Source organism: Protopterus annectens, chromosome 9.part0 (genome assembly GCF_019279795.1).
Source record: "Protopterus annectens isolate FY-2018-M chromosome 9.part0, PAN1.0, whole genome shotgun sequence".
Lineage (NCBI taxonomy): Eukaryota > Metazoa > Chordata > Ceratodontiformes > Protopteridae > Protopterus > Protopterus annectens.
The window spans coordinates 630263832-630288793 of NC_056743.1; the positions used below are offsets into that span (position 1 = coordinate 630263832).

Genomic DNA, 24962 nt, shown 5'->3' on the forward strand with positions numbered 1-24962 from the left:
AACCTTGGACACAAGAGCTGTAAGGTGGATATCTTACTATTATGCAACCACATTTCCTTTGAGCTTCCTTTGCTACGCCTCTTCATAAGTGATTATGATTTGGATCATGTGCATTATGTTACACATTGTAAAGTGGCACAGTGTTGCCTTCCAGTCATAAAAAATGAAGAAATAGTCACACAAATAATTCATAATAATTGCACTACATTCATTCATACTGCATCAGTTATGCTAGAAAACTTAGGGCCTTGGTGCCCCAGGCATGATTTAGTGAGTGAAAGGTAGTACAGTGTTAGTGATGCAACAGGTAACATGTCCCCCTTTGGTGCAGAAGCTACGGATTCTATTCCCACACTAGGGAGTTGGATTGATGGCACTGCAGTGTAGCATAAGGGTGATGCTTTACTCCTGAGTGTGTCATTTCCTTAATGAGATGTTAACCCGAGGCCCCATCTGCCTGAGTTGGTGGCAGCTGAGGGGATTGCAAAATATTCCATGGCACCTATCAAAAAGTATAGGCATTGTTTATTTAAAAATATATCTACAATACTATTTACAAACTTACATATTTACATAATTACAAAAGTATACAGTGTACATATTTTCATTTCTTTCTGTTGTCATACAGCCATAGATATTATACTTTTCATTATTATGTTAAACCTTCGTTATATTATTTGAAGCCCACTCCTTTTTCCATAACCACCATCTGTTTCTTAAATTACTGCTAGTCTGTATTTACTATTAAACCTGGTTGCATTTAACTTTTGCTCCAAATAAAATAATCCTTTATCCATTTTACTCACATATTCCTTATTTTTACGGCTATAATATCCATATTAATATTTATTTAATTTACCTCTTTTATATTTCAAAGACATTTTCTTTACACAATTTTCCCACAATTTTGCCACTGTTATATATTCTAGGAAAACATGTTCTGCTGATTTTTTATAAGGCATATTTCCCTTTACTGATAATTTATTAATTAATCATCTCCATAAAAAATCTTGACATTCTCATTGCTTCCTGCACCATTTATTTTGTACTTTATATCTTTAACCCTTTCTTTCATTAGCTCAGCCCAAGGATTAACATAACAAATAATATTGTTTCATGACATTTTTCTACCACACTTACCTCTCATTTTCTATTTCATAATTTTTTTATTTTCCACAAAGTATTTTTTTCTTGGTAACATTTTATTACTTCATTTAAACATGCTTTACCTCTTTTGAAATTTTTAACATATCTCAATGTCACTTATATTTGTAGTTTAATACATTTACTACTAACTTTTCATTTTCATAATTTACCCAAAGCAAAACTTTATACAAATTAAAGAAGTGGAATAAACAATATTGCTAAACCTCCATCTTCCTTGTATATGTATGAGACTAAACTCTTCACTGGATTCAATACTGAACCCTGTATGAAAGAAAATGAATACTTATAGTATTTCTTTTCATAGATTATTGGCAACATATAGACACTAGCTAAATATGCAATATTTCCCAATATAACTGAATTGATCAAATAAACCTTTTTATTAAACAATAACTTGTATGTTTTCCAAATGCAACAAAGCTCCTTTATTTCATGTAGCATCCTATTCCATTGTTCCTCACTTACATTTATACCCCCCAAATCATGTTCCTATCACAGAGATTTATTTTATCATGAAAGATAATCCTCCTTTCTTTACTATATCACCCAGTCCTTTACTTTTTTCTTTATTTAAAGTCATGCCTATTATATTTAAATATTTATGTATATAACATATAACTTCTTTCATCCAGACTTTGTTTCTCATAATCAATATAATATCTGCATAAGTAAACAATCCCTTCATTTCTAATATAAGTAGCACCTCTTATTTGCAAATTTACATCTCTAATGCATTTATAACTAATGCAAATAATATACTACTCATAAAACATCCCTGATATATGTCATTTTTATATCTGCTTAACAATCTAGTCACTAAAATTCTTACTTTATTTTTATTACATGCAGAACAGCATACATTTTTACATTTCTTACTAATATTATACTCTGTCATAATTGTCCACAGTATACAGAGTATATATATATATATATATATATATATATATATATATATATATATATATAGACTATTACAGTCTAAGTTGGTTAACAATGTTCAATAAAATACATATCGCACTGTTTTACTGAAGTGTCATTTAACTTACCTAGAATACAGATGCATTCAAATTTTCCTAGCAAGTCAATACAGGTTGCACCATTTTGACAGGGATGAGACTGGCACTCATTGAGGTCAATTTCACAGCGGGTGCCAATATATCCTTGTGAACAACGGCAAATGAAGGAACCTTCAGTGTTTTCACATACACCTGCATGTTCACATGGGTTTGTGCCTGCAACATTAAGCAATGAATTTAGAGAACAAAAAAACAGTAATTATTCAAGATTGCTTGAAGTGCACACAGGATTACAAAGAACTATATAAAATGATATAAGTGAGGTTAATTCATCATTCTGCAAAAACTGAAATTAAAATTTAAAATTTTCACAATTTTAAATGAACCTATTTTTTATCAAAAAAAAGGAAGTACTTTTAACATACCGATGCATCAATAATACAGTTTTCCAGTGTTTTAAGGTAAGACCAGACAAGCTTGCCTAATACTACCTGGAAATGTACTTCACCTAAGTGTATTGATTAGTTTATGAGTAACATGCTCATGAGTGTGAGGAAATACCCTTATAACTTTAGAATAAGCAGATACCTTACATCAGAGCATATTGTATTTGGATATAGTTTGTGAAATCAAACTAAAACGACTAAGAAAAAAAGATTGAACCATCACTGGTTTGTAATCCAAAAAAAAAAAATAAAAAAATAAAATAAGAAAATGTATTTTTCCCTCCATATAAGGGGCTGCTCACCCTTGCTAAATATATATATCAATTCTGATATCACATGACAGTGAAGAAAAGGACAATCTTCATTTCCCTACTGAATACTGATCTTCCTCTCTCCCCTTTGTTATTTGTTTTATATTTAGAGATGTTGACAAAGAAAGTTCAAGAAATGAGGAAAGAGTGGGATTCTGGATGCAGATCCTTAAGGAGAACAACAGCCATATAGAATATTATATTCATAAAGTAGCAGAAAGTATTTTAAGAACTAAGCCAACAAGAGAATGGAGAAAGGAGGCTTTGCCGATAAGTATGACTGCAAGTAGGGGTACAGAGAATAGGCAAGAGAGAGCTGAAATTTGCTGGAGAAAACTGGCAAAGGAACCAGGATATTGGGGGCAAATAACTAGAGAGGGAAATGTAACAGAATGGGATGAGGCTAAGAAAACATTTGTATTGCAGGCTATAGACTGCCTTCCGTACTAGGGATTGATATCAGAGTATAGGCAAAGATAAAAGAATGGATGAATGTTAAGTGGAAGACCTGTTCTGGTAGACATTTTAGTTAAATCTAGAACAGAAGATGCTAATAAATAGGCACATGTAAAATATTGCACAATAGCTATTAGAATCAATCAGTTTAAAAATATTGGGAAGAGCTACTGGATAAGCAATTTACAAGAGAACAATTGGAAGACATATTTGTGGCTCCCAAGTATGCAACAAAGTCTAGAAGGCTTAGGATTGTTGCTTGAAAGTGTTTTCACAGTATTTTTAGACTCCAAGCAGACTCCAAAGAATTTCTCCTCAGCTAGATGGCAAATATTGCAGATGTGATGGGGAGGAAAGATGTAATTAGGAAAATATGTTTTGGGAGTATAATGAGTTGTCACATTTTAAAAAATTCCCTGCTGGGTATTCTGTCAGAAATATTGGGTGAGAAAATGGGTGTAAGTAAGGAAATAGTTCTTCTGAGTTGGGACACAGAATCTGGATTACCTAGCTATAGTAATGCCTTGTTAAGTTTAATTCTATAGGCTACCAAAAAATATATTACTAGAAAACAGAAATCAAAATTAAACCAACTGTATTTGAAGTACTGAATATTGTTAACAGAGATAAAAGAACTGGACATGGGATTGTTAGAAAAGGGAAGGAGCAAATTACATAGAAATAAATGGAAATTGTGGAAACAATATTTACAGAATAATGTTCTGGAGGATGACTGAGGTTTAAGTGAAGGCAGGATTAAGCAATTTTGTTAATGTAGGATTGAGGATAGTTATAAAAAGAACATTTGTGATATTAATGTATGTAACTGGAAACATGTTAATATGGTTGTTTTCTTTTATATTAATGCATGTTATAAAGGTATTAAAAAATATATGTAGCATATTACCAGTGTGTTAGAAACAGGGATTTGAAATTAAAAAACAAAGTGTTTAACATCATCTTTGGGAGTCTTGACCCTGTCTTGGTGGAGTGTCTTGAATACTATTGCTGCCTTAGAAATATATTTTTGTATCCCTACCTTATGTCTTGTGCAAGGGCCCTACAGCCTATACAGTCCCATTCAGGGACATGATCAGCCTCCTTAGTTCCTTTGGAGGTGATAGTCAAACATTACAGAAAGGGACAATGTAGTGGTCCCATGGGGGTCTGCTCCCCATTACTATTATTACTTCCTTGTAGGTTCCTGGCTGGCTTCCTGGGTGGGATTTGATATGCATGCTCCTACCCACATCATCCCTAACTCAGCTGTACCCAAGTCACTTATCACCATCAGCTGGTCCTCAATCCTTCCATTGTTGACTCCTTATCATTTAGTTGATGTATCCAATATAGTGGGCCAGGCTGTCTCTCTTCCCCCCAGCTGCTTGAACCTATTCTCTCCACTTAGCCCCACTACCATCAGTGCTGTTAAATTTCATTCAATCATCTGGGCCATAGTCACGGCTTCTTCCCTCCACATCATGTAAACAGGCTTCTCAGCACTGTCTCTGTGATCAGGTTAGGACCAACTTAGTCAGAGTGGACTAAGAGGAGGGAGCAATCAGACAGATATACACACATACATACACACACACACACACACACACACACACACACACACACACACACACACACACACACACACACACACACACACACACACACACACACACACACACACACACACACACACACACACACACACACACACACACACACACACACACACACACACACACACACATACAGGAGGAAGATTTTAGTGTACCATTAAATATATACTCCCAACCTCTTTTCTTCTTCTGATCTTTGAATAGGGACCAAAAAGATGAGATTACAGATGAACTAACAGAAATGAGATGACTTCATGGGGTTCACTCATGAACAAACTAAGAACCAGTTGTAGAGGACAAATGACAGTCAGAAGCAGCAATCCAACTCCATTTATTGTGCAGTACCAGTTGCAATAAACCAGAAATAATTAAAAACATAGATTAAGCACTTTCATCCCAAAAGTACTCAGGACTTCCTCAGAACACTGCATGAAAAAAAAAACGAACACTAAAATACTTGCTTGCCAGGATATTTTGTGGCATTGAGTCTTTCTCATTGAGAACTTGAGTAATTGTGAACTGAAGTGGCAGTTAAGACTCAATGCCACACATTTTCCTGGGATTAATAAAAACGTCAGCATCAATAGTGTATTAAAACTTAAAAATATTTTAGGGTAAGAGTATTATGTAGTAGTTATTTTAGCCATTTTAATTATATTTTGGAAGTTTTAAGCATTATAACAGTTGTCAAGCATTGAAAATACTTACTAAATTATTGTCTAATTGGTTAATGATATAATTGACTGATTAAGCAAGTATTTTAGTGTTGGGGTTTTTCATTCAGTGTTCTGAGGAAGTCCTGAGTACTTTTGGAATGAAAGCGCTTAATCTATGTTTTTAATTATTTCTGGTTTTACTGCAGCTGGTACTGCACAATAAACAGAGTTGTATTCCTGCTTCTGTCATTTGACTTCATTGTGTTGTTGTGCTCACTCTCTGTGACAGTGACACAAGCTTAGACATAACCATTCATCTGCCATGTCTAGTGGAGTCAGATGATATGATTTGGACCGGGATCAAACCCCTAGTTCATTCCCACTGGAGATGCACCAGATATGGCCCACTGTAAAGAGTTCCTGTGACAGACCCAGGACATGTTGGACAGATTACACATCTTTGCTTGCCTGGGGCATCATGGGGATCCAGTTGAATGAGCTGTTAAATACTGTTTGAGACAAGGAGGTCTGGTCATCAGTGCTCTGTTTGCCATTATTGTGACCGTCAACAGAACAAGTGGTTTGGAAAACAAATGAATAGTAATAAAAATATCTGTGGCATGGTGAACCTGGAAATATATGATATATTTAACTTAAAAAATGACTCTTAAGCTGGCAAACAAGTCTCATATCTGCTTAACCTGGATTAGATTTTCCATTTTTAAAACTGACATTTGTTACTACATAAATAATTTCCCATAAAGTGTATTACTACAAGAAAATAATCAAGAAAAGTAAAAAAAAAACTCTTAATATTTGAAGTTCACATACTGAATATTTTAGAAGCTCTTGAAACTGCCCAGAATGCATGCCAGTATATCAAAGCCTTTCTCAGAAAAGATGTAGAGCAACAACGAGTAAGGACTTCAGAGCACCACCACAGCAACTTAATTCTTCAGATTCAAAACAAATGACCAAGTAAAAACAAGTGTTTTATTAAAAAATAAACACTCAACGACAAACTGGATAAAATCCGATAAGCGCTTTCGGCTATTCAGCCTTCATCAGATCGTAATGCTTATTTTTATGTCATCATTTAAAAAGAAGAAACTATCCAATCATCTTTCTGATTCTAAAATAACAATGAGGTTAATAGCCAATGGTTGTGGCAAAAATTTTAATTTCTTATAGGGAGAGAGATAAAATTAACAACCTATCAAAAGATCAGGATAAACTCCATTTGGTGTTGTCAGAACCAATCAAATGGTAGTAATAACCACCAATCGTTGTTCGCCACCTCTCTGTGTCTTTTTCTAAATTGTCCATATCAACTTCTATATTTAGTAAACAACCTATGGCGTTGACTCTTCATTGTGCTTAACAACCAATGAAGCAAAGAGAACACATCTCTCCTTCATAGGTTGTTTATGAGAACAATTTGTCCAATGTAAAGTGCAATAGAAATAGTCTCTTATTGGATCAATAACAGAAACAATAGCCAGTGAAAATTAACAGTGTATCCTGCTTATTGTAAGGTTACAAAAAAACAGTCATAAGCATCAACCCCTTGTCAAAACGTAATCAAACAAAGAAATAAACTAATGGTAGCTGTCGCAACATACATAACTCCTTTAATTCAACGCGGTGACAGTTGCCAACAGAATTTTTCAAACCCACAAAAAATAATAATGAAATAAAATATAAAATCACAAAATCCTCAAAAATCTCTGTGTATAGCTTAAGCGCAAACTAAGTCTCCAACAACATCAATCATCCCTAGGGGTTCATCACCTGTTAAATAACAGAAGCATAACTATGTTTAATTAACAACCTATGGCATTAGCTCTTCATTACATTTAGCAGCCAGTAAAATAAAGAGAGCCCAGCTCTCATTTATAGGTCAATTAAGAGAGCAATTCTCCAAATATGGCACGCTGGGGCCAATCTCTTATTGGTCAATAACATAACCAATATCCAATAGAAATTCACAATGTGTCCTGCCTAAATGCAGAAAACGACTGGCCATCTACATCAGCCCCTCGTCATTCGAAAATGTAAACAAAAGTCAGTCTCTTATAGGTCAATGAAAAAGCCAACTGCCAATAGGAATATATCTTTTCATGGGCTTCAGAAAAGCGGCTTTTTGCAGCCACCCCTGAATTGAAATGTAGGAGTCCTGTACATAATGACTGTAACCTTTTGCTTGTTTATTTGTTTGTTTGATAAGGGGCTGGCTGACGGCTGGTAGTTTTCTGCAGTGTTGTAACAAGTAGGACATACTGTGAATTCCTACTGGCTGTTGGAGACTATTTCTATTGCACTTTACATTGGACGATTGTTCTCATAAACAACCTATGAAGGAGAGATGTGTTCCCTTTGCTTCATTGGTTGTTAAGCACAATGAAGAGTCAACACCATAGGTTGTTTACTAAATATAGAAGTTGATATGGATGATGTAGAAAAAGACATAGAGAGGTAGCGAACAACGATTGGTGGTTATTACTACCATTTGATTGGTTCTGACAACACCAAATGGAGTTTATCCTGATCTTTTGATTGGTTGTTAATTTTATCTCTCTCCCTATAAGAAATTAAAATTTTTGCCACAACCATTGGCTATTAACCTCATTGTTATTTTAGAATCAGAAAGATGATTGGATAGTTTCTTCTTTTTAAATTATGACATAGAAATAAGCGTTACGATCTGATGAAGGCTGAATAGCAGAAACCGCTTATTGGATTTTATCCAGTTTGTCTTTGAGTGTTTATTTTTTAATAAAACACTTGTTTTTACTTGGTCGTTTGTTTTGAATCTGAAGAATTAAGTTGCTGTGGTGGTGTTCTGAAGTCCTTACACGTTGTTGCTCTACATTTTTGTCTTCATCACCTTCAGCGGGATTTGGAAGTACCCTTTTCTCATTGTTCTCAGAAAATATGTTTTTTACAGTAGGATGTGGGTATTGAGGCGTGTAATTTGTCACTACAATTATTCTTATCAGCTACATTTCAACATGACTGTCCATGATATGCATTATTACATTTGGCTATATCTTGTTATGTGATCTGTCACAAGTTCTAAAGCAAAATAGTTTAGCGTACATACAAAACTGATCCTGGGTGAATAGAGTTTAGATGGAATCCTGAAAAGATCAAACTTGGATGAAAACCTGACCCCACAAGCACAAATATGGCAAAAGCAAAATTCAGAAAAAAAAAAAAAATAAAAATAAATGATAAGGAAATGCAATCACAGCAGTGTGCTGTGTCTTTGTCCTCTTATGACTGAAATGTATTATATAAGCACTGAGGCCTTAGATACATGTTCATATTAATTGCAGTTTGTGGATTTTATCAGTTCTGCAATTCTGGTATCTGGCTTTTGTCATTCATAATTTTGTTGGTTAGTGTCCTACAGTACCTCATGGGTGAGTGAAGCAATATTCATTGCTTAACTGGTGCTGGTGACTTTTGAAAGTTTATACTGGTTAATAATGTGACAACAACAGAACAAAGTTCCTTGGCTGCTGCTAAAATTCGTTTTCCTTGTTTATTTAGTATAGTTCACAAAGAAATTAACTAATGACTATATCTTGCTTCTGATTATATTTAATGGGATGTTGTTATTGTGTTAAACTCTCCCTGAATATGGAAGTACTACATTTGTTTCTCTCTTCTTTTTCTAGATTTTGATGTGCACAGTTAAAAACTAGCATTTGATGTGCACAGCTAAAAAGGATGTCTTTTTAAAGATATTTGGCAAATAGTTGCAACTGAGTCTGTTAGACAGAGTTATGCATCACATCTACATCTACAAATAGAAAGAGATCTTTTATTCTCCTAATTGTCAAAGTAATTTATTTTAAAAGACTAAAAAGAGCAGAGTGAAATTTTCTTTAGAAAACACCCTGCTTTTTTGTTAGTTTGCCTTTAAGCTTAGAAATCACCGGTGAGAACATAGTTATATGCAGGCAAGTCATTCTCTTGTGCATATAGCGTGTACATCCATGTGCACTATCCCTCTGATTCAGATGTTACATTTCACTGACTTCATTTCCTGTCAATACGGAGACTGTGAGATCATACCACATGAGGGTGACAGAGGGCTTGACCTTTATCAAAAATGAAAATTACATACTTTCCAGAATGCTGCATCTCATTGAATAAGTCCATCCTTGCTAACTCATAGGGCTAAGGCTATACATAAAACTTTCAAGGCTAAGTTCCTACCTCATATCATAATATACTGCATAACTCTCCCTGTCCAAATATAATGATAGCCATCTTAAGAACACATAAAACCTTCTTTCTCAAGGTTGAAGAAGATGGGTGAGGACATTACCAAAAATGAACCTGCTCTACTGGATCTAATCTTATGGAAAGTACTTAACTTTCATTTTGGACAAAAGTAGGTCCATTCTTGGTAACTTATAGGACAGAGTCTGAACCTCTTTCTACTGGGTGATAGAGTATGATGTCACACATTTATACCAGTAGCTCCAAAGGAAGAACTGGATCTGTATATCATATCAAGCTTATAATGGTTTGTGAAGTCATTAAAACAAGACCATATTACCACTGCACAAACATCATCAGAAACTGCATATTTGAAAAAGGCAACTGAGGTGGTTAAACTCTAGTAGAATTGACCCCAAGTAACTTAAGGTAATTGTTAATTCTATTTAAGATAGTAAAATGCAACACATTCATAAAGCCCTCTACAAAGGTAATCTTACACATATTATTGATTAGGATGTTTGTAGAAAACAAAACAAACAGATGTGTGACTGTGTGTAGAGTTAGTTCTGTCCACATATAAATGGAAGTTTATGCTTCTGCAGTGTAGCAAGTACTCCCCAGAATTTGAATAAGGCATAAAGAAAAGGTTAGTTCTAAAATACGTTCTGATTTATGAATCAGGAAATAAGAAGAGTCCAGAGAAGTAGTAGTAGTTTGGGAATCCTTCTGGTTGATGAAGGGCTACCAAAGAAATGGGTCTGCCAGGTGACAGACTTTAAATTTGCAGAACCAGTGAGTTCAACATGAGGCAGAGCTATTTGAACAGAATGAAATGCAAGTCCCATAAGGTGCAGGATCTCAGAGCAGAAGCCTCAGCAAAAGAGGTGCCTTTGAGGGAGACTGTGTTTACTTTCAGTGAGGCTAATGAATTGAATCTTGAGACTGATGAAAGTTTGAAATGGCAGCTAAATGTATTTTAATGTGGGGAGCAAAAATATGACATGACTCATATTGGTGGCAAACCCCATGGTAACTTTTTGTGAGCTTTAAGTTTGCTGGTTACACCACATTAAACATTGAACAGTTAATGTTTGGAAAACTGAGCCTTGCTTAAAACATATCTGCAAGGCTGTCCAGAACCACAGCAGTTGGAGTGGAAAAGAAATCCAACAATTTTCTTTAGTGCAAGGAGAAAACATGTTCATTTCTTCCTCTAAGTTTTTGGTAAGGGTTTTATAGAGGATGACAGAATCTTGTTCAGTCTTTCTAAAAGGAAAGTTGAGAAAGTAAAGTGACTAGATGTAAGGATTAGATGTCTGTGTGAGTCTTGTCTAATGAATGTGTGAACGGCATTCTTTAGGATCTCAAGAACAGTGACTTCTCTAGAAGATGCGATAACAGCAGGGGGAGCCAGATCTGCCAGACCTGTAAGGAGCTAAGGGAAATGACTCTGACTGTTTTGTTGACTTCTGAATTAATTCTATTATCACTGGAAATGGGGGGAAGGGTAGAGGAGTCCAGATGGGAGCCTGTGGGTGACAGAATCCCTGGGTGACATTCCCTGGTGATGGAATAAGGGAGACAAAAAATGCTACACTAGTGACAGAAATTTTCCAATTTCCAGAACATTTTCTGCGCCACTGAAGGGCTGAAGGCCCACTTGTGTGACAGCACAGATATCCACTGAGCTTATCCTCCAGTGAATTATACTCCCCGGGGATGTGAATAACAATAAGGAATTAGTTGCCAGAAATCATTGATTATCATATTCTTACAGCTTCCTAGCATAGGGTTTGACAACAAATTACTCCTGCTTGTTGATGCGTTATATGTTTGTTATATTGTCTGCCTGTGTTGTGAGAATTTCCACTGGGATGGAGCCTTGGAAGGCTTGGAGGATGAAGAAGGCTCCTCCCATTCATGGTTTATATTTAGGTATAGCTTTAATGACATATGAACATCTTGAAAGTTCTGCCCATTGAAATGCACCTCCCCAAACCACAGGTTTACAAGTCCATGTTGATGGTTGTCTGTCAGGGAGGCAGCTAGAAGGACTTGCTGAAGGAGAAGATAATTTGATCCATCTAACATAAATGATGTTTGTAGACCAGATAAATAAGACTCTGGTGAAGAAGAGTATCTACATTCTGAGGCCAATGGACCTGAATGGTTTTCTGAAGAATTCTCATATAAACCATTGGGAGGGTCACTATGATGAGGCCTAGCATCTTGAGACAGAGATATGCTGTGGCTGTTGTACATGTGAGAAGAGATGAGACCTTTGTTTAAAGAAACTGGATTCTGTCCATAGAGTCTTGCACAGTATTATTTTGTATCCAAACTGCAACCTAGAATTGTGAGCAGCTGTTTAAGTTGTAATTGTGACATTATCAAGCTGAATATTATTCCTAGAAGTGGAATGAATTGATCACAGACTCCTTCACTGATATTCTTTGTGATAGAGATTAGTCATCTAGGAGCCATTCAATCAAGTATAGAAATGCGTTGGCTTCCTGAAGTTTCATGTGAGATGCATTTTTTCAACATCATGAGGGCTCAGCTGAGGACTAATGGCAGAGTGCAGAAATGATACTGAGTGGCTCTAACTCTGAAGAATAGAACTCATTGTGGTTACTTTGCCATTTGCAAATCAAACTGTCTGTCCTGAATGTTCAAATAACATCTAGTCTACTACTGCTAGACAAAGAAAGACCAACGGCACTGAGAGCACATGAAATGTTTCTATTGGGATGAAGGCATTTAGACCTCTGAGATCCAAAACTGACATGAGGGTCTGTGACTTGTTTTTGGCAGTAAGAAGAATCTGCAGGAATATCTGAATACTTTCTGGATTGATGAGATCTCTTGGATGTCTCTATTTTAGAAGTTTAAGATGTCTGTTGTTGCTTTTTCTTGGTGTTATTTGTCTTCTTTCTCTTCAGCATATGGACAATGTTGTGCCTCCAGTATTTGCATTTACTCAGTGCTTCGACTTCTAGGTGCTTTATTTCAAATGTCCATCTGTGTAACCCTAGTTGGGCCTCAATAGCCTCTTAGGATGAAGCAGATTATCCTTCATCTGCCTCCTGCACACTCACAGCTACAGTTAGGCTAGCTTCAGGCTGCCTTCTAGCTGCACACAAAGCTGCTATCATCTTGTCATTGGAATTATTGGCAAGTTAGATTCTTTTTGCTCTATACTCTTTATAGTCATCTAGAAGAGCTCATTTTTTGCTTATCCTTTCAGTAATCTGAATAAAAAATAAAATAATTGATTTGCAAAATTAAACTTTTATGTTTATTACCTTGTGGTTGTCAAGATAAACACACACCTTTGATAACAAAGCTGAGTCAGGTTAAATTAATTAAACTGTAGAATTCTCACTAACTACCACCAAAATGTAATGGACAGGCTGACAGTGTCACTGAATGTCATGGAGTATTGCCACTGATGTAGGTCTGGATCCCATTACGGCCATCCTAAATGTGACTGACAGAACTGCTTGCCACCAGTATGTGAAGACCAGGTTGGCACTGGAGGCATTTAAATCCTAGCACTACCAACCAGTGTACTACCCAAGTATGTGAGGTGAAAAGGGTCCTTGGGTTTGCTACATTGATAAAAATACGTCTGATGGTTACCAAAGGGGATGATCTGTCAGCAAGTTAAAAAAAAGAAAGCACATGCATATCTGATTATTTAACCAATTCACTAAAAGCAACCTGGCCTTAGACTATAAAAAGAATATGCACTACTCACTGTGTATGGGGATTTCAATACTGACACCCAGAGTAGGAGTAATCACTGATCACATATAGAGCTGAGTTGTTGGACTAGCACGTTCCTGTCTCACCACTCCCTCTGTCAACTGTAGTGTCTTCCAGTGCCCCTTATCCAAGGTAAACTCTTTGGAAGTATTTTTGTTATTTATCCTTTTTACCCCATGTTTGCTGACCATAAAACCTCCCAAGTTGGACTTAAGACCACTATTCAGGCTATCCATGAGTAGACATTTATGTTACCAAGAGGGGTGCTTGTGCCTCAACTTTCTCATCACAATGAAGGCAGTATTATTATTGGCCTTGGAGTGTGTGTGTGTGTGTGTGTGTGTGTGTGTGTGTGTGTGTGTGTGTGTGTGTGTGTGTGTGTGTGACTTTGACCACCATTCATCTACTGCAGTAAGGAAGGCTTTCTACATAGCACACTTGATTAGCAAAGGCATCGCTTCTAGAGCAAAGCAGGTTATAACCCATCTATACTCATCACTAATTAGACCCATAATTGAGTATAACTCCCCTTTCAGCATGTACCATACAAAGCACCTGCAGAAATTGAAGAGAACTTAGAGGTTTCTAACTAAGATGATTAAGGGACTCCAGCAAGTGCCTTATGCAGACCAACTGAAGTCCCTGTTACTATATTCAGTATCATATAGACTTCTTAGGGGAGACTTATGCCTGGCTTACAGAACAGTCTCTAACCCAAACCTTATGAATTTGCTGCACATCCATAAATCAAATGGGACTAGAGCTACCCATTCCAGGCACCTAAATATGACTGTGACTTGAATAGGATGCACATGAGGGACAGATTTGTCTCCCAGTTACTGCTGTGTCTTTGGAATAGGCTGCCAGTTCATATAAAGCAGAACATCTGTATGACACTATTCAAAAGGAACCTGGATGAGTGGCTGGAGAACTGTAAATTCTTACTGGGAATAGTGCCCACGACCCTCCTGGACATGGGCAGTCATTACTAAATACAATTCTGGGTATTGACTAGAGTATCAATGGTATTACATTGTGATGAAACAACTAGGCATGAAATAACCTCTGGGTTGATAGCCTAATAATCTCCTATGATCCTGTGATCGTAAGTATTTTGAATTGTATACATTTTTGTGCAGTTTGAAATTAATCATTTAAATGAATACTGCTTCTCCTGTCATGTGAAGTTTTTTTCACTATCATGTACACAATATAACATGAATATCTAAAATAAAGCATTATTAGAGGATATTTGTATCAACCTTTATTCTTTTTAAAGCATTTCCCCCAGGCCTCTGCTGAAAATGGGCATGTGCCCATTGGACTTTCCCAGTCAACAAACATTAAATAAATAACTAAATAATTAATAGATCCACATATGAATACAGTCAAAAAGAAGAAAAAAATGTTGCAGGATCAAACAAACATGCTCTTATAATATTTAACTGATTAACTCTAATGTAAGCATACATTATAGATTACTGTATTTGATTAAGCTACAGAATGTGTGACAGTGCTATATTACGTATTAATATAAAGAACAGTGACACTATCACCACTCCTAATGACTTACCCATTATTTTAAGTGAAAAGAAAATGAATATTACATTGCTGGGTACATCTGGGCACAGAAGAAGGAAATAGGAAAAAGAAGCATAGGAGTGCACCTCCATCACTTCATCACTTGGTTGAGCTATCTGAGTTCTCAGATGAATTTCATGAAGCAGCCATTATGACTGTGATGATAGGAGGTATTTCCAGCACAGCTAGCTAGAATTTTGTAAATTATTATATGTCATTTGTGAATATCAAACTGATTTATACAAGATGCTTGTGTTACAAATGTATTAGAACTCTATGTCATGTGTATATCAAACTGATTTGAACAGATGTTTGTGTTGAAACGGTATTTGTAAAGTGCTTATGTTTGAAATGTATCCACAGTGTGCCCTACTGGAGAGAACAGAAATGTATATGCACTATTGTAACTGTTTAAATGTATATGTTTTAACAGAAGAAACCAAAAGGTTAACCTCAGTCCAACAAACTTTAAAATATATCTGAAATTAAATCATTTTATGGGCTAGGCCATAAAGATGCTATCACACAGGTTTCAATGCAGCCAGAGACACAAAGTCTGTACCAGGAAACTTTCTGTATTGTCTTTGGGGTGAACTAATTACTACTCTGGAAGCATGAAAGTATTAAATTGTTTTATGACTTCCAACACCTGCCACAGATTTGAGCAAAAGCCCTTGTGTGTGTATTTTTACAGGTAGGTGCTAAATTCTGCCCACTTCCAGCAATGGGGGTTTGCATGGTAACTAGAAGTCAGATGAGCAGAAGTGATGTCATTCTGAAAGCTATCCCATTATCTTAGATTCAGTCAGGAATATAGTGAAGCTTAGCTTAGATATTGTTTTTCTTTATTTGTCTGTGTGTGTCCTTCAATGTTATTTTAAATATTTCCTGTGATTGTGAACGCTGATGTCACTGTGAATATATACTTAGTATTTTCTTGTTCTTTTTTTATTTATTATTAAATATATTTAAACCTTTCATTGTGGCTGGTCTTTGTAGTGATATTTAAGCTTTGAGAGTATTTGCATGTTTATTTGGTGACACTGTATGGGCCACTCCAAATAGCCTTGCACTTGGTCAAACTACCATTTGTATTAATATTAATTTCACTTAGTATATTGGGTACCACTGTAAGGGTCTTAAGGCAGCTGGCAGGACAGAGAGGGTGCTGGAGGTTTTAGCTTGGGCATTCTCAGCTGAGAGCTCAACTTTATAACTGTGCCAGTAGGGAGTCTTATTGGGGATCTGGAGAAAGAGGGAGAAATCAGCCCCGGATTGACTATGTTCTTTGTGTGCTCTTAAGGGAAATTGTGCTTGATTGTGCTTGATGCAGAGAGCTGCATCTGGAGATACTGTGTGTGTACCTGTTATCCTCTCAGTGAACGTTCCCCACAGGTGGCAGTGGTGAGGACTGAGGCTCCTTGTTTACTGGCCTAGAGGTGGGGTGTCACATATTGGCTGGCAGTGGTGGGATCACCACATCATATATTGGTAACAGAGGTGGGGGTATTGAACTTCTGTAGCCTGTAAACAGTTGTCACTTAAGGAGGTGTTTGTACTTTGAAGCAGCCACACTGTGAACATTCAGAGTTTCAAATCCCAGTAGTTTTATTTATTTACTTTTGTTAGCTTAGTTAGTCAGAGAGTGCAGGCAAGGATGTCAGCAGAGGAATATGGCAAGCTGACAAGGAGCCAGTTGGCTAAGATGTGCCAAGCCAAAGTACTGGAGCATGCCGACCTGACTAAAGGGGAAATTACTGCAGCCTTAATCACAGCTGCATCACAGACCAGCAACCAGGAAGACAACCAGACTGGCATTGGGGATGTACAGCTCTCAGAAACAGGACAGTTCACGTTTTCATCAGAGGACTTAAAAATCCATGTGGAGACTTGAACTGGAGTGCAAATGTTTGGAATTAGAATCAGCAGAGAGACTGTGGTATTTGGAGGTCAAAGCAGAATCAGCAGAGAGACTGCGGCATTTGGAGGATGAAGAAAATGAGAAACTATGATGTTTGGAAGCCAAAGAAAATTAGAGGCACAGGCAATATCCAAAGGAAATGCTGACTCTTCAACAGGGTCATAGAGGTAATGGGAAAGGGAGTAACCATACCCCAGAAGCAATAAAGGTCAGTAAACTTCTTCTTCAATATCAAGAAGGTGATAATTCTTTATTCATATATTTGAAAGAGTATGCAAACAGTATAATGTTAACCAAGGGCTCCAGGTTCAGTTTCTGACCCCCTTATTCCATGGTAGAGGTGTAGCTGCTGTTTCTCAGTTGTTTGATATTGATTGTTTAGACCATAACAAAGTAAAGAAATGTTTATTAGAGTGTTTTAAGTTAACACCTGAAGCTTATAGAAATTTTCATGAGCATAGACTCAAAGCAGATGAAAGTGTGGGTGATTAGATTGCTGAGATAAGCACTTATTTTTATAGGTGGGTGTGTGGGTGTGGGGTCACCACTTTTAAAGGGCAGTAAGACCTTTTGGTGAGGGAAAAAGCCCTTTGCCTGAGGACATGAGAATCTGGTTAGATAGGGAATGCAACACCTCATATGAGCTGAGGAAAAAGGGGGATCTCTACTTAGCAGGCAGGGCATCACTGCACAGGAAAGGGATAGCCAGTACTGCACAAGGATATAAGGAACCCATGGTGGGCAGCATAATCCACCCCAACAGTCCACTAGTAACAGGGGATGGCACTAGTTCAGGTGCAAGGTCAGGATCAGGGTTGGATCAGGGGTTAAATGTTTTAAATGCAACCAGTGGGGCCATGTATCATACAAATGTCCACAGAGGCAAGGTGGGGAGCAAAGGGTAGGGGAGCCAGCAAGTGGGAATAACAGAATGCCAGTAGTAAGTTGTCTGGAGGCAACAGGAGTGCCAAACTACCACAAGAGGTTATATCCTACCTTAGCAGATGGGTAACAGGCAAGCAAGCCACTGCTTAGAGAGACACAGCCTCTGACCTAACCATTGTGAAGCCTGTAATGGCTAAAGAGGAGCATTACTGGGTAGTCTACTCCAGTATGACCTTAAGGAGCAACCTCATTCCAAATACTTTTGGCTAGGGTTCAACTTGACTGGGAGGGTGGAAAAGGAAGGAAGCAATTAGGTGTATTTGTGGATATCCCTGCAGACTTCAGATGTCCTGATAGAGAATGATTTTAACAATGCAGTACCTTGTGTGCATGCAGTGGCATGCAGTCAGGCTTGGAGACAGACATGTGGGTTTGGTAGCCTAGTGGGGCCCAGACAGACTGCACACTTCATGCCAAGACTGGTGAGGTGGCTACATCAGGGAGGGAGCTACCCTGTAGCAGTGAGACTGAAAGTGAGCCACAGCTGCTGATGGGTACTGACGTTTCCTTGGACCAAGTGACTGCAAGGGCAGAGGTAAGTAGTAGTGCCCAGGCTGACAGTAAAACACCGCCATCACTGCTATTGAGAGGTCAGCCTTTGTGACTCCTTTCGGCTAGTATGAGTTCATGAAGATGCCCTTTGGGATGAAAAATGCCGCAGCAACTTTCCAGAGGCTGGTAGCTCATATCCTTGCAGGAGCAGGATACTTTTCCCTAGCTTACCCGGATGATATTGTCATCTACAGCCATTCCTGGTAAAAGCACCTTCGGCATGTCAGGGAGGTGCTGGGCAGACTACAGAGGACATGGTTGACCATTACGCACAGTAAGTGTCAGTTGGGTATGGCAGAGGTTTCCTATCTGGGATATAGAGTGGAGAGTGGTATGATCAGGCCAGAACCTGCCAAAGTGGAAGCCATTCAGGCATGGTCTGTCCCTGTTACAAAAAAGCAGATGAGGGCATTCTTAAGGACAGCGGGGTATTACAGAAAGTTTGTCCCCAGTTATTGTACCATAGCTGCCAGGTTCTGGCCTGTTTTTCCTTGTCAAGTCAGGCCAGATAAGGTAGTGTGGCCCCCAGCATGTGAGCATGCATTCCAGAAGCTTTGGGAGGACCCACTGTGTTAGCCAGTCCAGATTACAGAAAATTATTTTTTGTGCAGGTGGATGCTTCAAACCATGGGGTGGAGGCTGTACTCAGCCAGGTTTCCTCAGAGGGAGCATCCTGTGGTATATCTCAGCCATAGGCTCCAACCCAGGGAGGAATGGTATACAGCTGTAGAAAATGAATGTATAGCCATAGTATGGGCACTGAAGAAAATTGACTGTAGTTACAGACCACAATCCCTTAACATGGCTACATTCAGCCAACCATCAAAATGCCAAGTTACTATGGTTTAGCCTAAGATTGCAAGCATATGATATGACAGTGCCGCACTGCAGTGGGGTTAGCAATGCCAGTGCAGATGGGCTCTCAAGACAGGGTATGATGTAATGTATTCCCAGATAGGCTCATTCCTCTCAAGCAATGTTTCTCAAGGGGCACTTGAAAAACTAGCTTGAGTCTTTGAAGAGGGGAGAGGTGTGAAGATACGAGGTACTGCCAGCACAGCTAGCTGGAATTTTGTAAATAATTGTGTGTCATTTGTGAATATCAAACTGATTTATACAAGATGCTTGTGTTACAAATGTATTACAACTGTATGTCATGCATATATTAAACTGATTTGTACAGATGTTTGTGTTGAAAAGGTATTTGTAAAGTGCTTGTGTTTGAAATGTATCCACAGTGTGCCCTACTTGAGAGAACAGAAATGTACATGCACTATTGTAACTATTTAAATGTTTATGTTTTAACAGAGGAAACTGGAAGGTTAACCTCAGTCCAACAAACTTTAAAATATATCTGAAATTAAATCACTTTATGGGCTAGGCCATAAAGATGCTATTTCACAAGTTTCAATGCAGCCAAAGACACAAAGTCTGTACCAGGAAGCTTTCTGTATTGGCTCTGGGGTGAACTAATTACTACAGTGGAAGCGTGGAGGTATGAAATTGTTTTATGACTTCCAGCGCCTGCCACAGATCTGAGCAAAAGCCCTTGTGTGTGTATTTTTACAGGTAGCTGCTAAATCCTGCCCGCTTCCAGCAATGAGGGTTTGCATGGGTACTAGAAGACAGATGACCAGAAGTGATGTCATTCTGCAAGCTATCCCAGAAGTAATATTTTAGATATTATTTTGAGAAGTCTCTTAGACAGACTGCTCATGTATTTCAGCTTGCCTTGCTCTATTAAGCAGGTGGGAAATAGTCATTCTCTAAGATTCAGTCAGGAATATAGTGAAGCTTAGTTTAGATATTGTTTTTTTTTATTTGTCTGATTCTCTCCTTCAATGCTATTTGAAATATTTCCTGTGTTTGTGAACTCTGATGTCACTGTGAATATATATTTAATAGTTTCTTGCTTTTTATTATTTATTATTAAATATATTTAGGCCTTTCATTGTGGCTGATCTTTGTAGAGATATTTAAATTTTGACAGTATTTGCATATTTATTTGGTGACACTGTGTGGGCCACTCCTAATAGCCTAGCTCTTGGTCAAACTACCATTTGTATTAATATTAGGTTTACTCAGTATATTGGGGACCTTTGTAAGGGCCTTTAAGGCAGCTGGCAGGTGTGTCTGGTGGGGTGGTAACTACCTTATAGTCTGGGCAGAAGGGGGCATAGCTAGTAAACCTGTGCCAGAATTTTCTAGTTGTGTGTGTAAATGAAATCTGCAAGTGTGTGTGTGTGTCAGCTACTTGGGCAGGGACATGAAGCACTAGTTGAACAGAAAGAATTCTGGAGGTCTTGGCTTGGACAGTCAGCTGAGATATTAACTCTATAGCTATGCCAGTGGAGAGTCTTATTGGGGATCTGAAGAAAGAGGGAGAAACCAGCCCCAGACTGACTGTGGTCTCTGTGTGCTCTTAAGGGAAATTGCACTTGATGCAGAGAGCTGCATCTGGAAATACTGTGTGTGTACCTGCTATCCCCCAGTGAACGACCCCCACTCATGCAAGTGGTGAGAATTTAGGCTCCTTGATTACTGGACAAGAGTTGGGGTATCACAATGACTTTTCAAATACATATTGTTAACTGCTTAGTGAATGATGTTTAAATAGACTGATGGTAAATTAGAAAATGTGATTGATATAGGATTTCTGTGACACTGTTGCTATATACAAACAAACAAACCAAGAAACAATAAATAAAAAAAAAAATAAGTAAAGAGACTGTAACAACTTCAAAGAAGTTATATATGCCTAAGGTTTACTTTTTAGTCTCATGGGGATTAGAGATTTGTGACATTGTGCTCTTAGAAGAATTAATCAACTGGATATTGATTTAAGAGCTTGATTAGAGTTTGATACCAGGATTCTCCCTGACATATAAAGCTGAACTCTATAATAACTGCCTGTCTGTGGTCCTTAAGCAAAACAGAAAAATATATTATATTGAGGAAAATGTTTTACTGTTTATAATTTATTTAAATTTTATTAATAAACTCTTACTATTGAAGAACTCAACTAAAACTGGAAGACATTCTTAAATGTTTGCTTTTTAACACCAGGAGTCAGAATAGTGAGAGTGAAGCAATTAGGGTTGTTTTCTATCTTAATGTTTAGAGTCCCACGGTCACAGATCAAAAGTTGGGGACATACTTGTTGCCCATAACTTAATAGCACATAGACTGTGTTTAGCTATGTTCAGAACATATGAATTAGTAACATATGCAAGCTGTATGTAAAACATTATTTAAAAAAAGCATATTTAGAAGGGAAAAGTTATATCTTCAGGCTTTTTTGTAACTTCTTTAACTGATCTCGTATAATTCTCAAAAGGTAAGTATGATTTGATGCAAAACTGATTAGCCAACGGGCAACGTAAGATCCAACATGTTGGTAACTTGAATCTCTACTACAGCATCAGGCTTATCTTCTGCCTATAGATTTGATAGACGTAAGTCATCAGTGTGCTATTTTCAGACAGATTAGTATGTGAATATAAGTGACTTGTGACCAATGGTAGGACCCTATTGTCATGAAAATAGCAAAAGAACTGATTCATTTATGAAGTCACAGCTACTATCTCAGATACACACCTGCAGAATGTGAGATGTACAGCCCATATAACACAGAGAGAAAATATATTAAACAGGAACAATAGAAAGCAGCAGGGAATGTTACTAATGCAGCAAAGACTGCAACTGCTGAAAAAAAATGACTGGCAATTTTATGTCTTTATTTATTTGCCATTGTATCTGACAGAATATATGACTGTATTTTTAATGAATGACTGAAGATGAGAAACCTTTGGTATCACCTAATGCTTTAATGCCCTTAGCCTGTAATAAATCTGTAAGGACTACATAGCTATTTGCTTTTATTTAATTAGCTGAAATGCAACTCACCCATTTTGCACTCATTGAGGTCATTTTTGCAGAAGGGTCCTGTGAAGCCCGCCTGACAATGACACATAGCATTTCCTGAAACTGGATTGGTGTCACATGTGGCCTTTTCATGACAAGGATTGCTGATACATGTATCTTCGAACTGACAGAGTAAACCTGTTTATTGCAGATAATTTATAAAAGAGAGACAGAAGGGAGCAAATTCTTATTAGTGCAGGTCTGAATATTCCAACAGATAACACATACAGCTAATGCATTGTAGTTGTTATATGTTCTGCAGTACAATATTACTCCGAACACCAGTGAATTGTTTTACTAAGGCAATAGCTTTAAAGGAAAATAAATTCTTAAGTTCCATATACTAAACTAGCATTGTTCCAATGACTGTGAAAACACAGTGAAGTATCGATAACACAATAAACAGAAACAATGATTCACCAAAACAGTTTCACCACATAAAGAAGTATGTTAGTATTTAAATCAAATGGTTATATACTATAGCGCACTTGAAATTTGTCAAGGATTCTGTGTTTTTTCTGTGCTGCTCCATGTAATTTCTTGCTTCACAAATGCATACTGAATGTTTGAAACTCTAGGCATCCTTATGCACTGAATGATATCATCAGTTCATATCAAATTCAAAGAATGTCATATCTGCTACTTGAAATCACATTGTTGCTAAATATATCTATAATGCCTCATCAGTAGGGTGAATATACTATCATTCCCACTGAGTTACTCATTGGGGTTATAACTCCACCAACAACACAATAATATGTAACCGGAGAATACTGTACAATATCACTGCATGATCTTGATGATGGGAGAGAACAGAGGAGGATCGAAGCCATATCTGCTCCAGCCCTTGAAGCATATAAGTGTTCTGGTATAGCATGCACTCACAATTGAACTACTGCAGATATGCCATGGGCCTTGAGGTCAGCCTGATGTAAGTAATGTAACTGCAGGTTCACAATATGTGAGATGACCTGTTGCAGTAATTAAATTTCTAGATCAAATGTATATTACATCGGTCATAAAAAAATGTCCAGATTGCATGACTTTAATTTGATTTTTCCAATACTTGTTAAACCTTACTTACGATGGATAGTAATGATGTTTTACGGATAATTTTAGACAGCTGGAATCAATGGGTGAGGTAGGGAGGGATGGCTGTATGCTTCTCCATTTCACTGGTCTTATAGAGAAGCACAAACAAAGCTCCAATGTTAAGGCAACTGTTTTCCAACAGTATGTCAGACAGCGCTGCATTATTTTGTCTTTGGCAGTATATGGCTATACCATAACAAATAACAGAAGGAGAGAGAGCTGACAGAAAGAGAGTGAAATCATAAAGTACTGGCAAGTTTGACAGTGTGGAATGTTTCTGTATGGTAGTTACATTACGCATACAACACCTGCAATATTGCACCAGCTCCCCCAACACACACCTGTGTGTGTGTGTGTGTGTGTGTGTGTGTGTGTGTGTGTGTGTGTGTGTGTGCATGTGCATGCGTGCGAGTGTGTTTGTAAATACATATCTGTAAAAAATAAAATAAAAACAATACACACACACACACACACATTTCTATATTGGTGTGTGTGTGTGTGTGTGTGTGTGTGTGTGTGTGATGTGCATGCGTGCGAGTGTGTTTGTAAATACATATCTGTAAAAAATAAAATAAAAACAATACACACACACACACACACACACACACACATTTCTATATTGGTGTGTGTGTGTGTGTGTGTGTGTGTGTGTGTGTGTGTGTGTGTGTGTGTGTGTGTGTGTGTGTGTGTGAGTGTGTGTGTTTGAAGTAGTATCAACAGATTTATATATACAGGAGTAATGTCACTAGATTGTTAAGCTCAGGAGCGTATCCAGAAAATTACAAATTGAACACATAATAGTCAAAATTCATCCCTGTCCCCGTAAAATGCATAGGTCACGCCAAGGCCCTGCAGTAGAAAGAACCTTATTCCAGCCCTCCACATAAAATATATATGTCATGTGACACCATGTACTGGCCATAAAGGGCTGGAACCAGCTCTGTTCACGTTCTCCTAGCTCAGGCTCACTTCGCTCCCGTACCTTACCTCCATTTCCCAACTACCCCCACTACAACTGCATTTATACTTCCTTAAGCCCACCCAGTCCATAACTGCAACCAATCTTACACATTACAACCACCATATTTGCTCTTCTGTCTTATGCATAGCTATTTTACATCACACCACCTTTCTTTTGTCCATTCTCTCCTCACTCTACTTTTTTTACTCCCTCTATTATTCCATCCACCATTCTTCTTCATTTACTCTACTGGTCACCCCTTGTTACATTCTTCAAGCCTACTTTTCTCTACTGTAAATACAGTATGCTACCCTTTC

At 37.5% G+C, this 24962-nt stretch overlaps 1 protein-coding gene across 1 annotated transcript in view; it reads right to left on the reverse strand.

Moving 5' to 3' along the window:
- Positions 1 to 24962, reverse strand: part of NOTCH4 (notch receptor 4) — a 563400-nt gene that overhangs the window by 347459 nt on the left and 190979 nt on the right. Inside the window, exons 7-8 of the mRNA XM_044083199.1 lie at positions 22575 to 22730; positions 2214 to 2399 (exon numbers count right to left, since the gene is read on the reverse strand). Coding sequence (XP_043939134.1) covers positions 2214 to 2399; positions 22575 to 22730 — 342 coding nt within the window. The remainder of the gene's footprint in view (positions 1 to 2213; positions 2400 to 22574; positions 22731 to 24962) is intronic.